Genomic DNA, 18,264 nt, shown 5'->3' with positions numbered 1-18,264 from the left:
AAACAGTGCATTTAGCAGCATTTATTAATTTGTTTCTTACACTTGGATGACACTACCCGCCACAGAAAGTATTTATGAAGCAAGTTTTATTATTATGCTAACTTTTCTCCTGTTAATGTGACTAGTTTAGTACACAGTAATGCTCTCATTAAGTAATTTTTGTTTTGTTTCTCACCCCATGTCTCTAGCATTCTGTATGAGCCATGGTGAAACAGCTTATGCAAGTAGAAGGCAACATCATCTATTCCAGTTTTCATTATCGTACGATTATTTTATCCACAATTGGCATTACGAAAATTTATACAAGATAGAGCGAAATGTATGGTACATTTACATAATACAATGCTGCATAGCAGTACATTGCAACGCGTCTCTTGAATTGTTTGTTTATTCCAGAAGGTCTGCCATTTCATTTGTTACGAATCAGTGGTCCATACAAATATGAATTCGGATTGTGAAAGCTTATATCCGTTTAAATAATAATGCAATCGCATTTCAGCCTTTCTTACGCCAAGGACATCGTCATCATCGCCAAACCAGACTAAAGGACCACTTTCTCAGTTGACAGCAGACGTCGAGAGACGACTCTGGTTAGGCAGGCTGAAGCAAGGCCAAGTATGGTGGAAAGGTTACAACAGAGAGTAATGGTAGAAACGGATGTATTAACGACTTTCAGGGAGAAATTAAAGGAAGTAGGATAGGGGAAACTTCTATAGGGATCGCAATGTAACCATTGCAATACTATAGCTTTATTTAGATCTTATTCGAAACTATCATATACCTTCTAATTTTGGTGACCATTGCTGAGAAGGGCTTCTCCCACGTGTACATTTTTATAACCTGGATAGCAGAAATGATCTCAGTCATAAGTTTTATCCGTGCATCAGTGTTCTGTGCTATTCGATATCGAAGTCTGGAGAAACAATTTCCCAAACATCCTAAAACACATCGCAGATTATACTTTAGTTAAATTCAATGTAACTAAAACAATAAAATTATTTTCCGGGTGAAAATTTACATGAGTTACGACTAATATAATGAGCATAGATTTAAAATTCGTTTTCTATATTGACTTTGACATTTTGATTATTAAAATTAATTAATTACCTTGTAAGGCCGTAATGCATATAACCACGAAAAAACCAATAATTCCTGCCCATTGAGCAATATTCCATAGTTGAAAGGCAATGAAGGCAGCAGCAAAAGGAAGTAAGGGTAACTGAATTGTATTGATGAACACTCTGTCAAAGCGGGCAACATCATTGGACAGCAGATTCACTAGTTGACCTGTTGCAGCATCCTGAACTGTAGCTTGTCCCAAACGGAGTGACTGCAAACAAACAGATTTGAACTTAATACTTATCTGATGTAATAGAAATTTATGATATTAATTGAAATGCACTAAATATCCTACAGACTAGCGTATTTTCACTAAACTGCCCTTGTTGAATCAGAATTCACTGTTGAGAAACTGATTTTACTTTATTTTTATGTTCAGGGTTCCTATACCAAATGCTACCAAATATGTAAAGTCAGTAAAACTTAGGTACTGTACCTTTATAGGCCATTCGTTATCTCGTGAGACTTACTGTACCTGCGCGTCAGAGGAAGAAGAAAGTGGACTGAGAAGCTTCCCTCCTTCGCTACGTTTCTACTAGCTCACATACCCCCACCACAAGATTCTTACTGTAAGCTACGGCGCATTCATGCACTTGGTTTCACAAGGTAACGAATGGACTATAAACCTAGTATTTTGTTTTTCAGTATAATCAATACTAGCTGTTCGCGTATTCTCTCATTTTCACGGAATAGGTACTTATAAGATGTTACTTCCCTTTTTTATTTATTTTTTTTTATCCTTTTACTATTCAAAGGCATTTCACTCTTATTGACGCCATCAGTATAGTGAGGGTCATATAAGAACAGTTGCTAAACAGCAAATCGATCGTCTAGTTCAGGCATGTCAAAACCCTGCACATTGTGCACTGGTCTGCGTGCAACGTGCAGTTCCTATTCCCCTACCTGGAGGGAGCGAATCGGCTTGGAGGGGAACGCGACAGGGCTGTACAGTACCTATAGTAGCAGATCAGCTTTTGTTTCAGTAACACAGATCAGTACGGGTGCTGATTGAGCTGTGATTGTGAATGCGTTATGGAAAATAAAGTGAGGAGTCCACAGATATAACGAAGAAGAGAAATCACGAATCATATAACGTAACTGTTATGATGTTTTCCTCAGCCAATAATAATTATTTTAAAATGAAAGGCTTTCATCATATCATGTGGATCTAATAGTGACATGAGAATTTAAATCATATTAGTAAAGTTCTCAAAATATGATATTCGCCTGCTCTTATTTCTTAATTAGTCCTCTCACGGCAAGACAAACATGAAAATGATGTTGTTTTGGAGTCTGTACTAACACAGCCCCCAATGGTTAGACGACTTACAACTTTTATTTGATAAGCTGATAGGTGATGAGAATATAGTGAGTAATACATGTGAGGCTCTTGAGGTTGTAAGGGAAGGAAGAAAGCAACTGTTTGTAAGGCGGAAAAATTTTCTGGAAAAATAATACATAATGGCGAATTTTTCACCTCACGTTACTATATTATCTTAACATAATTACGTTAATAAATCTTTAAACCTGACATAAAGAAAATATCCTCGCTTCACAGCTTGTAAAGTACTCTTTTAACTCAATTCAGTAACGCTCCCAACTTGCTAATACTTGCTCTCAAAGTTTTCCAAATAAACTATATATAAATTTAAATTCAAGCTTAATTTATCCAATTTATTAATAATAATAATGTGAATTTATATTAATATACAGCAAGGAAATGATTCCAGTGTAAAAGCCTCACAATGTCCTATTGCATGTAATTGGGTGTAGATATTTTCTTTCTTAGCATTTGTGTATCAATGGTCCCAATAATGCTTGAGGAACAATGAAAGAGTATTACTTTAAATAATCAGTACCTACTACGTAAAATGAAATATTGTGTTTGTTTTTTGTTGTTTCGAAATTACTGCAATATTTACATTTTCTTAAAATACTGTATACAAGTCATGTAAATAAATGATTCTTTACAAACGACTGCATTGTGAATTATAACTGAGTAAGTATATTGTTTTTCTTGTGTTACAATTATTGTCAAATATAGACACTGACAATAATTGTGTTTTTTCCTTCTGCTAAGTATGTTTATAATGTCCAAATGTCAATTTAATTGAACACTAGAAGCGCAGAATAGATTCTTGTACATCCCTCCCGCTAAGAACTGGTAAGAGCAACACGTGAATGACGCAATCTGCACAGACCGGTGTTCCGCGCACATACACTGCACTTTCAGTGTTTGATTTTTGACATGCCTGGTCTAGTTCAAAAGTGCGACAACTAAAAAAAAACAAGTTTTGAGATATCTTCAGTTGAAAGTTCAAATAAATCACTTAGAAAGGAACAGAGTTTTGGTTCATAACTACGACAATTACAAATGAGTCAGTATTCAGAACGAGTATATCACAATCTTCCAGTCCATTATTCATATATTTCGAAATGTACTAATAATGAATTAGTAAAGTCCATAGTTATAATTATTTCTAAAGCAGTTTATTTAGTTTTTTTTCTTTATGGTTGTAAATATGACTTATCTCAATACTGAATCTGAAAGAGCTCCGAAAGGGGCTTTCAGTAGTATAAATAACTAAAAAATGGCAATTTTTTAGTTGTCGCACTTTTGAACTAGACGATCGAAATGTTGTCGTCTTGTCAGTGTTGCCAACTGTTATCAGATATCACACGATCCTACGTACTAAATTACTTATTTACTTACCGTACTTTATGTTGGAAGGTTATTCTAAATAATTAAAAAATTTGTAACATATTTTCGTAGGAAAACTATACGAGAAAGGGATCAACATGACAAGTATTTTGTCCGGCAATACGAAATTCATTGGTTAGATTAAACAATTGACTCACGAGACCTAACCTGCAAATGTATTTTGTTTGACCCATAAAATTATTAGTACTAGCTCCGAAAACTTACCTTACTATAGTCTTGAATTATAGCCACAACGCAACACATAAAATAACTATTATGTATTAATATTAATACTAATATTAATTAATTATTAGTATATTCAAATTTCACTAGCTTCCAGTAACCGGCTCAGAAATCTAGTACAATTTTAATTTCATGAAACTCCAGTACCGATAAATATTGTCGATATTTGTCTCAGCTGCCAACATACTAGTTACAAAATCACTATCATTTGTAGTATTTGTCAGTAGGCTATCGAAATTCGAAACGAAGTTGGCAAAAGAAAATTCAACCTGAAAATCACCACAATCCACTAGTATATGTAGTAATGGGGGGAAAATGGTTAGGTTTCACCCTTAGGGTATGAAGTAAGCTGACCCGGACTATAGAAGGTGAAAGAATTAAGTCTTATATTTGTACGTACAGGGACATCATTTTATTTTTACTAACATTTTTAATATTAACTTGCCTATACCTCTGGATCAACGTCGTTTGCTACCCCGTTCCACGATGATACTGGCATAATATACAAATAAATCACTTTACTAGGTATAGGAGGGAAGAAAAGTAGTTCATCCATTTACGTAAACTATGAAATATTGCGCTTTTGAGTTTGATCATTTTCATTAGGTTTTTGTTTAATCAAAATACAGTACAGTATTACCAATGAGTATTTTTACTCACGAACTGAGCTGTCCATGTGGACGTAGTCATTATGCAGTGTATATTATACTGTCTACAGCACATTAGCGTACAATAAAGAGAATGAAGTTCAATTGAAAAATAATCATAATATGGATATTTAAACACTTTTTATAAATGGTGGCCGTTCATTTCGATACAGGCTTCAGTTCTAATGTGCATATTATCACACTATAAACTATTGTACCTAATCCCAATTACCAGTTTCGCTCTTCGTGCTAGTAACTCATGTTGAAATCATTCAGTACCTGCTCTATAAAAGAGTACTTTACGTACTGTAAATTCAATCTTCACTTCTGCCCGATCCGAAAAGTTAAAATTACTCAGACATACTATCTACTGTCCGTCCGAGTGGTTATGTCGTAGGGTCGTAGAAAGGGAGGAAATCACGTGACAGTTAATTACTTAACGAGGCCCTTTTATTTAAGTTATTTTAAACAGTTGTATAATATTACGTAGACGTCCAATTCCTAACAGAAATTAATGTTCTGAGAAAGGAGCTAAGACAGCTCAGCCACTAGCGGGCGAATAAAAGCTGGTGGGGGAAACCGGGATACGACGTAGGCAAATGACTAACAGTACCTGTGCGAAAATGATTCAATATTGAAAGTTCTTTCGTCACTGGAAAACGCGAGCATATTTTTGGAACGTACTGTTTACTATGACCGTAAGGCTACTATGACTGTATATGCGGTCTTGGATCTGTGTGGAGGACGGTTGAACTTCATTAGTAGAAGGGGTGGGAGTGAAGTACATTCTAAAACTCAGGTACAATAAAAACTGAAGTAAAAATAAAATGATATCCCTGTATTTTATATTTAAGTATATTTTTGTTTCGTAATTTCAAATATTCTCTGTACAGCTGGCTCTACACAATGTGACAACTCCTTTCAATGTTGGATCGAAGTGACACAAGTGACACAAGTGAGTACCTAGTTAGGAAAGGTTTGTCACATAGATTCTGTGTCCAAAGCTGGAAATATAATGACACTGTTGTCGGTGTAGCAGCAAACATAATTTGTTGGGAAAGAATATTAAAGACAGAAGTTGTAGGAGAAGAGTGGATGTAATCTATGGTGTAACCGAAACCAAAATTAATTAAATAAAAAACCACTCCAACACAATTACATCTTTAATTGTCAAAAGATATCTTGTCTTCCGACTGTTTCATAAATTTGTTTAAATTCATTCTCAGATTTCGTTCCTGACAACTTTCTCTTAGTGGGTAGATATTTTCAAACTAATCCTCTCCACACAAGTATAGGATTTCGCGTATGGTTATTTTTCCTAGTTTTAAAGAAATTTAGTTTCTTCTTCATAGGGAGATCAAATTGGGGACTAAAATTCTTCGGTTTAAAAGATAATAAAGAAAATCCCAATCAGGTATCGGCTAGCTCCAAGCACCAAGTGGCAACGATTGCAGACTAATCAACTCTCGGTATTCTCGATTCATTATCTCCCCTACTCAAAGCCATAGCACGTACGAGTCAGTCAGTATGTCTTAGTTACCAGTCTGTCGTGCTCTGAGTGAACAAGGCTCTGCAATTTGCTACAAGGGTCGGTCCGGGTTTTTTTTTTCCACTACTGTACTTCGCGTAAATAATCGCATAATTTTTTTCAATATTGTTGACAGACACCCAGGGACAATATGGGTTTTTTCAACAAGATTATGCCACACTCTACCGTGCTAGCGAGTGTTTGGCCGACATAAGGAGAGTTTTTGATAACAGAATAATTATAGAGTTTATGGTTCTCACGCTAATTTGATCTTAACGTATGCGACCTTTATTTGTGAGTAATCCTAAATACGAGGGTGGATCGGAAAGTAACGCACAATAATTCTTTTTCTGCATTGGTATTGCAGCTGGGATGTTGACATTTCACCGACGTATAGTTTGAAGTTTTCGCTACAAACACAATTTGTTTTGCATGTGCAACTCTAGCGATAGAAGCGTGAACTACGCAACAAAGATAGCGCGCATGTTACTGTCGTCAAGTTGTGAAGAGCAGCGAAGTGTTATGCGATTTTTGTGGGCTAAAGGACATACCCGAGTGAAATTCACAGGGACATGTGTGGCGTGTACGGGGAAGACTGTATGGACCGTAGCAACATCTCCAGATGGTGCGCATTCTTCGTACGTGAGAACCTTTGTAATTCGCCACATTCCGGGCGGCCGATAACTGCAACCCAGCGGAATGTCACAAACATTGAGGGGGCAACTTTGAACGACCGGTGGATCCAACTGCGAATCTTATCTCAGCAGTTCAACATTTCATACGGTGCTGTGTACGATATCGCACATGCCACATTGAAATTTCATAAAGCTGGGTGCCTAAGAACCTCACAGACGACCATAAGGACCAGGGAATGATATGCGGTAGCCTCCTTATCTACAATGATGAGTCATCATATTGTAATTTTTTAAGTGTTTATATTTGTTATTATATTTCATATGCAACAAACTGGATGGATTTACTAGTAGATAATGAATACGAAGAAAAATACATCCAATAATGTAAGTTAGAAGTACTTAGAGAGAGAGAGAGAGAGAGAAGAAATAAAAAATATGCTTCAAACTTAAGCTTGCAGATTAGTTGTTGTTAACAGGAAAGTAACGAAAAGAAATGAAATGCTGGTATTAGGCAGAGCGCCCACTGGAACGACAAGCGACAGCAACACGACACGGATTTGATGCTTTGCTTGTTGCTAACGTGTATGTTCTTATATAACCCATAATATGAAATGAACGGAAGCCCACTCATATGATCAGACAACAACTCGACACTATCTGTGTCGCTCACGGTGCTGCATGCTCCACTTTTTGTTGTATCAGTTGTGAGTTGGTAATGCAAGGGTTAAGATGAGAGGCGATCCTAATTTCAATATAGCCTTTATTGAACTTATTAAAGATTTGCCATGTCTTTTGATACTACATCTATTTCTCGGATTGAAAACATAATAAACCTATTGCAAAATCATTTTATCTTATTTACACAGAATAATTTACCGCTCAATATTATAACAGGGCGAAATATAAAGATATTCTAATAACCTTTACTCACTTTCCGCTATCTGGAGCTCGGATTTCACACACTATCTCACTCCCATATGTCGCAGTCAGCTCTAGAATATTACTGCTTTCCATTGACTAGCTAAAGGAATATATAAAGGATTCTGTATAAGCATAAAATGACAAAATGTTAGGAGGTCCGTAAATAGGACCAGTCCGGTAATTGGCCATCTACCCTATAAACATATTGTAAACACATGTTAACTTTGATGTGGACGAGAAACGAACACTTATTATTTATGTGATGTATAAACATATAGGCCTATTTACTTGATAGTTATCAGAAGGCGTTCTTCAGCATTGACTGAAATCCTGAAGTTAGTGTTCTTTTTAGAAATTGGAGATCCAACTTTCTGTACCAACAGATTAAATGTTTCTCTACCCATTCTGTAGAATATTTTAAATCTTTCTGGATATATATTTAATTCTTTGAACAGATTAAAAGCACCGCGCTGTTCTAAATTAGCATGCCAAAAAAGATGCACCCAGAATCGTCTCCTATGTTTTCTGTCACTGTAATTTGATATTAGCTAAATTAACTAGATTAAGAACGTCCTCATCCTCCGACGACATGTTGTATGACTGAATCAGTCCAGTGAGTGCCAGGTCACTTTGCTGTCATGTTGCTATCATAGTTCGTGTTGGATCAGTGTTTTTGTAGTATCACTATCATATTAGTGGGCTCTCTGCCTTATATGCTGATGCGATTCATAAAATTAAATTATAGGCCTCTTTCAATTGAAAGAAAGCTGAAAATTCAAAGAATCAGACAAATAATTAGGCAGTAAACAAATTTTCGACAATTTTTTAGTTTTACCATCTGTTAAAGCAGTGACGGCTCTTGCGTATTTCTTGAGAGGAGGAAAGACGTTAACAGCACGAAATGATACCTTCTTGAATGAAACATGCTACAAATTAGCCTACATGCATACATTTAAGACCAGGTAGTGTTGTGGTTGGCCTTCCCTTCTATATAACAATAATCTGTTCTTGTAAACTGAGTTTCCTAAATTTTACAAAATATATTATGTTTTCACTTCCATTCATTGTTGAATAATTGCACAAATTAACAATTACAAGGAAATTCACAACTTCGCAACATTTCTCGCGCACACTACAGCACCACACGTGTTGGAAGAGACTATAGCTACTAACACGTAATCGGAACCGTTTTACGGAAATGGGAATGGGAAATAATCTGAGGAAAGCGAGAACACTGCACCCACCCACGTGCTCTTTGTTGCCACATGTGCATTTTACAAGTTCAGTATCACATGCTTTTGAAGAATGTCAGGTCTTGTGGCTGTTGCCCTGTCTAGTAGACAATGAATGGAAGTGAATTTCAGGGACCAAAAGACCTGCAATACTAACGTAGAACTAACTACTTCCTCTTTGTTTTATATAAACCCAACTTTAACTTTCAAATATCCTTGAAAGTTTCAAACCATGAATAGTAGCCTATATAAAGTGCAATTAATAATATTTTTTATTTATAATTTAAAAAAAAGTGTATGTGGTATCATAGCTTTGCATTAAAACTGTTTTTATTGTGCCTCGTCCTATATGTGTTATAGCCTGGTTGAATGCAAAATCGTTAGATGGCAGCGGTAGCGATCTTGCTGCATGACTAGTCAGTTTCTATTTCCCGCCCATGCGTTGATTCAGAGGAGGATCTCCTCCCTATCCGTTCATTTACTTGCTTTAAAAGTTTGCTTCTTTCTCTGGCCGCTAGTGCGCTGTTGTCTATGTGTGTTAACTGCAGTAAAGGAGGAATGGATTGACTTTCCTCCACACAAACAATGTCGCATCCTTCTCACAGTTTTCTAGCACCACATGAGCGCGCGTCGTTTAAAACTCGTTCAACCGAGGTTTTCTTATAGCTGAGAACTTAAAAATTATCGAATCTTCCTCGAATTTCAAGGCACATATTTTATTTGGTATTTACTTTAAAAAAAAAAATGTGAGGAGGACGTTCCTCCCTTCCCTCCCTCCCCCGAGGAACCGCCACTGTGTTAAAGTGTTCTTCTTCTTTACATATTCGTCAAATCTCATAATTTTGTATGGACTACTACTACTACAAATCATCTGATCTCTTGATTTAAAATGATTTTAATTAGTGAAAAGCGTTCTCCCTGTTTACTCACCTTCCTGTAAATAAGCGAACCGCAGGCCACTCTCATCTGCATGCCGTAGTGGACAGCCTTGAAGTAATGATGATGACATACAAATGCCATTAACATAAATGCAATGGCGAGAATTCCAGAGTACATGATCATTTCATTCTGTGGCATCTTGCTGTGTACTTGGAAATATTCGAGAACCTTTCCCAGAATTACTGGTTGGCACAATCTGCATCAAAATTCAATGATTGAAAACAAATATTTCAAGCGCTTCTGCTTCTGTATAAGATAAATACAAACCATTAAGCATATAAATAAATTATTTTAGGCCTATATTTACTGAGGAAAAAACCCTTCGCGTATACAATTAACAAATTTCAACGAAAATAAACTGTAGCTGTGCGCTTATACGAAATATAATAGGGCTCAAGGGCTGATATAATGACATATTTTGCGTATTAAACATTGTTAAATTTTTAAATTATTTGTAATTCTTCCGTCATTACTCAATTAGGCCTATATTATTAGCATATTACCACCTCATCCACACCTGTGGAGTAACGATCAGCGCGTCTGGCCGCGAAACCAGGTGGCCCGGGTTCGATTCCCGGTCGGGGCAAGTTATCTGGTTGAGGTTTTTTCCCAGGGTTTTCCCTCAACCCAATATGAAGAAATGCTAGGTAACTTTCGGTGCTGGATCCCGGACTCATTTCACCGGCATTATCACCTTTATCTCATTCAGACGCTAAATAACCTAAGCTGTTGATAAAGCGTCGTAAAATAACCTACTAAAAATATTACCACTTCATCGAATAACATCTGTAGCTAAGAGTCCGTATAGGCCAGTTTCTACCTGATGCTTTTACAATTCACTGTGGGCTGAGATGTACTATCACCTTTACTTTTTAACTTCGCTCTAGAATATGCCAATAGGAAAGTTCAGGATAACAGACAGGGTTTGGAATTGAACGGGTTACATCAGCTTCTTGTCTATGCGGATGACGTGAATATGTTAGGAGAAAATCCACAAACGATTAGGAAATTTTACTTGAAGCAAGTAAAGAGATAGTTTTGGAAGTAAATCCTAAAAAGACAAAGTATGTGATTACGTCTCGTGACGAGAAGATGTTATGTTTTATTTAACGACGCTCGCAACTGCAGAGGTTATATCAGCGTCGCCGGATGTGCCGGAATTTTGTCCCGCAGGAGTTCTTTTACATGCCAGTAAATCTACTGACATGAGCCTGTCACATTTAAGCACACTTAAATGCCATCGACCTGACCCGGGATCGAACCCGCAACCTTGGGCGTAGAAGGCCAGCGCTATACCAACTCGCCAACCAGGTCGACTCGTGACGAGAATATTGTACGAAATGGAAACATAAAAATTGGAGATTTATCCTTCGAAGAGGTGGAAAAATTCAAATATCTTGGAGCAACAGTAACAAATATAAATTACACTCGGGAGGAAATTAAACGCAAAATAAATATGGGAAATGCCTGTTATTATTTGGTTGAGAAAATTTTGTCATCTAGTCTGCTGTCAAAAAATCTGAAAGTTAGAATTTATAAAACAGTTATATTACCGGTTGTTCTGTATGGTTGTGAAACTTGGACTCTCACTTTGAGAGAGTAACAGAGATTAAGAGTGTTTGAGAATAAGGTTCTTAGGAAAATATTTGGGGCTAAGAGAGATGAAGTTACAGGAGAATGGAGAAAGTGCACAACGCAGAAGTGTACGCATTTTATTCTTCACCTGACATAATTAGGAGCATTAAATCCAGACATTTGAGATGGGCAGAGCGTGTAGCATGTATGGGCAAATACAGAAATGCATATAGAGTGTTAGTTGGGAGACCAGAGGGAAAAAGACCTTTGGGGAAGCCGAGACGTAGATGGGAGGATAATATTAAAATGGATTTGAGGAAGGTTGGATAAGACGATAGAGAATGGATTAATCTTGCACAGGATAGGGACCAATGGCGGGCTTACAGTATGTGAGAGCGGCAATAAACCTGCGGGTTCCTTAAAAGCCATTTGTAAGTAAGCAAAATAGCAAGTAAGTAAGTAAGAAAGTAAGCTAAGAAATACATATCTTCAAACAAGAAATTGTTCTTCTAACTTATATACATAACCCTACTTCATTCTATCTCATCTGACACTACTCACATTTTTTAGTAAGATATCGATAATAATGCGTATTTATTTTTATATGCTGAGAAGGTAAATAAAAGTACACAATGCCCCAGTTTTTTAAGGAAACCCAACAATCTTAAAAACCAACAGGTTTCGGCCTCGTACAGAAGAAGTATCATTATTTGATAATACACTGTTATATCGGGGGTTTAGAGTCATAACGACGTATCTACAAAATGCATGTTTTGAGATAAATGCAAAAGAAGTTTTGCAACAACTGAAACACTATCACTGTTACTGCCTATGTTATTGTGTGCGACATATGTGGTAATTCGTTGTTATTAGAGTATGTTTACACCCGCTCAACAATTTTTTGTGTTTAAGCTAAGTGTTACGTAAGAAAAACGAGGACTGTGTTGTAAATACGTTGTTTTGACTTTAAATAAATTGTTCTTTTTTTGCTACATTTGATTTTAATATTAATGACAATAGAAATAATGCACTGAATTATTTATATATTACTGTTTAATTACATCTAATTATTGTGAAACAAACAGTTTTATAAGTCTTTCTTCTAATATTGATTAGCAAGATGCTGGATAATATGTCAAAATGTTTAAAATACTAAACTGATGGCAATATACCATAATTTATCACAACTAATTGTAATGACTTGCACACAAACCGGTATCACTGAAACAATAGTAAAAAAATATTATATGAAAAAGGAATAGTCCTCAGCAGCAGCAGCAGCAGCAGTAGTAGTATAATTCTTAGCGCTACAGCACTTTAAGGGTCCAGACCGACCAGCCAGCTGTTGGGCTTAATCACAGATGCCTAAGCAGAGATGGAATCTAACTAAAATAGAGATATGTGATTAGCACGATGGTCCCTAGTAGCCGTTATAGCTGGCTTTCTTAACCGAATTTCTCTACTTATCATAGCTCTCCAAGTGCATCACAATGCTGATTATTATTATTATTATTATTATTATTATTATTATTATTATTATTATTATTATTATTATTATTATTATTATCACCACCATCATCATCATAATCATCTTCATAACTTTTGCTTCTTTCCCGTCTGTAACGTCATTTATTAATGACTTACAGCATTGTGATGATACTGCTCAGGAATAATCCCCATATTGCGTAGATCTAGAAGATCTTTAACTTTTTGTTTCTGAATATGAACTGGAGAAGAAATGAAAGTCTGAAGTGTGAAAGAATCTCGCATTCTTGTTTTAATTCTGCGGATTAGTATTCTTCTAAGCCCAAATTCTTGAGAAGTCTGTTGCTGTATTTAAAATAAATGCGTTCTAAGTCTTCTTTCCTGTACTGAAACCAGGTCATGGGCCATCTTCAGCCAATTGACATTATTTACATCACTGAAAACTTTTCTGTCTTTTATCATGTGGCGCCTCAGTTCTGAAAAATTCGGTACATGCTGAATTTCAATTATATGGTACTTTTTGTTTGTCATTCTGACAGTAGTGAATCATCCCGATGTGAAATAATTTTGTTCTTTTCTCTACTGAGACGTGATCAGAGTCGCACTCTATTTGTGAGTGACCTGACTTAAAGGACATATCATTGATTACAGGGATGTCAAGATGCTCAGCAGCATGCAGAAACATAACAGATATATTTACATTTCTGGTTTGTCCACCGCATGTATTGGAAAAGGAATTCCAATCCTTACCATCTGCATTTTTTTTGCAGGAAATTAAAAAGACATGAAGCAACTTCTGCACATCCACGTTTGGCAGTTCTTTCACTCCACATAGCATGCGACTTCTCTATAGAAGTTGTATTGTATACGTGAAGTTGTACACAGCCAATCTTCGCCCATAAAATAATGCTTAAATATCTGTTTTGGGACAGTAGCAGACAGTCTCCAGATCAAATTCAGCTAAATGGATTTTCCAGTTGCAGCTTCCGCCTCAATGTTGTCTTTTCTAGGCCTGGCTAAACATTTCTGTTCATTGTGAGCATCCTGATCTTGACGGTGAATTTCTTTGTCTGTGCAATGTATCCCACAAATCATTTTTAGGCAAATGGAAGGGCAAGTTAAATTCTGTGTTGTGAATATATTTCGATAAAATTATTCTTTTTAAGTAGTTATGCCATCATTTTTACATTTTTCAACGTACAGTTTGAACATTTTCCTACGATTTAACTAATGAGGCAAGTACTCTTTCTCTGAATATTTTCCAGCATAATGTGAGAGTATTTTTGAAAAATCATTAATATGAAATATAATTCTTTCCATTACAACATCTGACTTAGCCAAGCTGGTTTGTGCTGTCTTCTTTGATCTCTCGAATTATATTATGCTCATTCCTTTTATGCATACTGCATTTCACGTATGAACGATTCAGACAAATCGAGTGTTGCAAGAAACAAGGCCTGACAAATTTGCAATTAAATTCCAAAATTCTTCATGAATTGCTAGCTACTCAGCTTGAGTAAATTTGAAATTGCATTTCCTTACACATTTTGAGCAATCTTTCGGTTTAACTGACCGTCCAGCAATTTATTTGCCTTTGGTCGATATTCTGAACTTTCAGACTATGGAATATGACTGTAATTTTCTGAATGTGCATAAAGGGATGGTTTTAACTTGAAATATGTACGTAGTGACTAATTTTTAAGTAAAATGGTTTATAAGCAATTATAACGCACTTGACATCTGTTGATTATATAAAAATTCTAAAATTGAATATTAACGTGTAATGAAACAATATTACAGGTATATAATCTTACCATTGCAGGCTTCAGTATTGATCCTTGATGTTGAAAAGACATTGCGGAAATTAACTGAATCTGAATTCTCTTCAGTAACACATTTTTCAATTTTCAGGAGATTAAGAATTTTTATTCCTCTAAAAAACACGTTGACTGCTCAGCACCAGTTCATTGAACGATATCTTTACATGACTGACAGTACCAGTAATATGTATAATTGGAATGCACTGGGGATAATAATCATTTTTAAAATCCTTTATTTCAAGGATTACGCCAACAATGAGTGAATATAAGCATGCAGATATTCTGTATTTTGGTTTCGTATCTACAAATAAATGATATTCATTTAGAGACAAAACAAGGGATCTACACATACGCTGTTCTGACATTCAACACCATAGCGCAATATATGGAGCCAAATTAACGTATAAGATGATATGTTGTTCTGACATTAAATAATCACGTGCATTTGTAGATACTCAGCACACTATTTCCGTAACGGTTAAAGATAGACGTTCCGTTGTTTTGTTATTAAATAGATTGGTTGCCCAAGTCAGTAATGATGTAGATATGTCAAAATGGCCAATTTTGTAGATACGTTGTTTTGACTCTAAACTACCGATTGGTTATAATAAATCATAATTTACAAATATTAGTAATTTATACACTTTCCCCTGTTATCTGCTAAGAGACAATTTTGTGCCAGTTTTAAATTCTTCCAAATATTTTGTTAGGCCTGTATTAGTTGATTTAACAAGAAAATCAATTAAAAACATAAATCATTTTCATCTCATAAATTAAGTGAAATTCAGTAATTTGATACATTTCTTAAGGAATTTTTATTTCTTCAGACGTCTATGCTTCAAACGGATATACAGTATGCTTGACTTACGTACCACTTCCTAGCGTCAGCCGTTAGAATCACAAAACGAAAGATTTTATTGTAGTAATATCAAAGCAATAGGCAAGATTATAAGTGGTAAAAATGCATATTCTGTGAACATGGACCCGCTTGTTTCAAGTATTTTCCAATTACCACAGTAGACGTTGAACGTTCTTTTTCTACTCTAAAAATCTGTAATATGTGGCAAACGACAAAATTTCAGCGTTGATAATCTCAAGTAACATCTTGTAGTAATTTGAAACAAGTAATAAACAGTATTAAAAGGGTGGATCTAGTATCGTTTGTAATTATTCTTTACTAATAATATTGCTGTTTAAAAATATGCCTCTTTTACAGCCTATATTAATTTTTGTCTGCCATGATCTATCTTTTTTAATGGCTGAAAACCCGGTCTCTACTAATATGCACCAAAAACGATGAAGTGTAAATAAAGTTGCACATCAAATGTGATACAGAACAAGTCGTGTGTGTATTTGTTAGGATATGTAGGGGTGACAAGACTTTGCGTATTAGCCTAGATCATATTATATGTAACAGATAGGTCGGCCTTATAGCTTTGAGGTTAACAACTTCTGTCAGGTTTACTATGGTGCCATCTAGTTGTTACATAACGAGTCACATCATAATTCCCATTTGAATTGCATTGCCATCTCGTGTTCGTTTACGGCGGTCGGGTGACGATCCTGGCGGTTGTTCTCTTCAAAGTGCTGCCGATTTTAACATAGCGATAAGTTATCTGTTACATACATGATCTAGGGTGTTAGAGTTATCTACAACATAATAATATACATAGTAATATAATTCACCTGCAAATCATGAACAGAGTTACCAAAACGAAGAGCTCCAGAATCTTCCAGCGGAAAGTAATGAAGAGTATTTTCAGGAGACTAGGAGGTCCTCCATGTTTCTTGTATGCATTGTCCCACTGTCTGAAATCAACGAATTAATCTGAACTTAGAAAAATACTACGAAATATAACTTTCCTATAACAAATAATCTGTTGATTTACTGTAAAACTAGGAATTTCTCTGTAAATTTAAAACCACACTTACTTTTGCAATTCATCCCCCAGTGTTCTGGACAAGTCTGTTTTCAGTGGACTGTGAAGATTTTCTTCTGTCAGGACTTTCTTGTAGCATATTTTAAAGAAACTTTTAGTCCACCTGAAAGAACAAAATGTTACACAACCAAGTCAGTAAGTTATAAACTGAATTAGCTACCTACTTTTATGAATGAGGCGCCTGAAATTTTCAACGCTAGATGTAATATTATTCAGTGTTAAGGTGATCGATGTGCACACAATAGACATAAGTGAAACAAGAAGCAGCAGTTTCCAGATGGCAGCACTTTTGCAAGAGTAAATGAGACAGCCCGTAAAGTGTATAATTTAGAGCAACTGAAATGTCGTAATATGTAATAGTATCTTAGTATACAAAATCTTATATGTTGACGCATGTCATAAATAATGTCTTAAATTCGATACAATAACTTAACATACCGTATTTTGTAACAATGACGGTAGTGCGTATTTATGTTCTACGGTGCAAGTGAGATTTCAATATAAGAATATAAACTGCCAAAAAATTATAAATGTATTTATTTACTTATTTATTTATTTATTTATTTATTTATTTATTTATTTATTTATTTATTTATTTATTTATTTATTTATTTATTTATTTATTCTGATAGAGTTAAGAACATAAGGCCTACTCTTCCACACTACCAGAAGTAAACTACATATACTGGTGATAGAAAATAAATTACTGAACAAAAAAGTCAAATAATTTTTTTCTGTAACTTTTGTGGGTTCCATAGAAAAAAATGTTATCTGTGAGTAATATTTTTGGAAATGATAGTAGACCATCATCACTTACTTCGGTCCACCAAGTACATCGCAATTGTGGTGGTGTTAGCGTGTGTTGGACAGAAGGTCATAGACAGTGACAATCATATTTACTCGAACAATAAATATTAGACTACTATTAATCCAAAAAACATGATATTTTAGGAATTAAAAACAAAAGTAGAATAAAAAACAAGATTTCATAATAGGGTCAACATTGGTAATTTCGTGATAATTTCATGAAAACTAATTTAAAATGCAAATGTGTAAATATATCCTTATTCCGATTTTTTCATCTAAAAGACGATAACTTGCTGTACAAATCTGGAGACATAAAAAATTGGATACGTTCTTGAATATGTGCCAGAAACCACTTTTACAACTTAAGCTGAAAGGTTTGTTATTTCGTGATAACCTTGGTAATTTCGTGATATTGCATTGATAATTTCGTGAGAGGTAGAAGAATTGTGGAAAAATTTATTAAAGTCAAATGAAATTCTCATTTATTGTTACAAGACTTCAAACATAGTAATTCCGTCTAATATTCATAGCAAGAAAACATAGAAATACATATCAACACATAATAAGAATGAAATAAAAGTAAAAATTGAAATTGAAAAGGGATCTTCTTTGCCCTGAAAGGGTGAACACTTTTATTACGGACTTTACTATAGCCTATATTACTAGGGTAAC

General features: G+C 35.2%; 1 protein-coding gene across 3 annotated transcripts in view; it reads right to left on the bottom strand.

The window, feature by feature from the left end:
• The window catches only part of LOC138696720 (ATP-binding cassette sub-family C member 4-like), a 92,767-nt gene that overhangs the window by 49,551 nt on the left and 24,952 nt on the right, over window positions 1-18,264 (bottom strand). For all 3 annotated transcript variants that reach the window (XM_069822046.1, XM_069822048.1, XM_069822049.1), the window contains exons 2-6: window positions 16,778-16,888; window positions 16,532-16,654; window positions 9,957-10,161; window positions 1,108-1,330; window positions 782-938 (exon numbers count right to left, since the gene is read on the bottom strand). In XM_069822046.1, coding sequence (XP_069678147.1) covers window positions 782-938; window positions 1,108-1,330; window positions 9,957-10,161; window positions 16,532-16,654; window positions 16,778-16,888 — 819 coding nt within the window. The remainder of the gene's footprint in view (window positions 1-781; window positions 939-1,107; window positions 1,331-9,956; window positions 10,162-16,531; window positions 16,655-16,777; window positions 16,889-18,264) is intronic.

The sequence above is a fragment of the Periplaneta americana genome, chromosome 3 (genome assembly GCF_040183065.1).
Source record: "Periplaneta americana isolate PAMFEO1 chromosome 3, P.americana_PAMFEO1_priV1, whole genome shotgun sequence".
Taxonomy (NCBI): Eukaryota; Metazoa; Arthropoda; class Insecta; order Blattodea; family Blattidae; genus Periplaneta; species Periplaneta americana.
The sequence above is the reverse complement of the archived record's forward strand: the minus strand, read 5'-3'. Positions and strand labels throughout refer to the sequence as shown.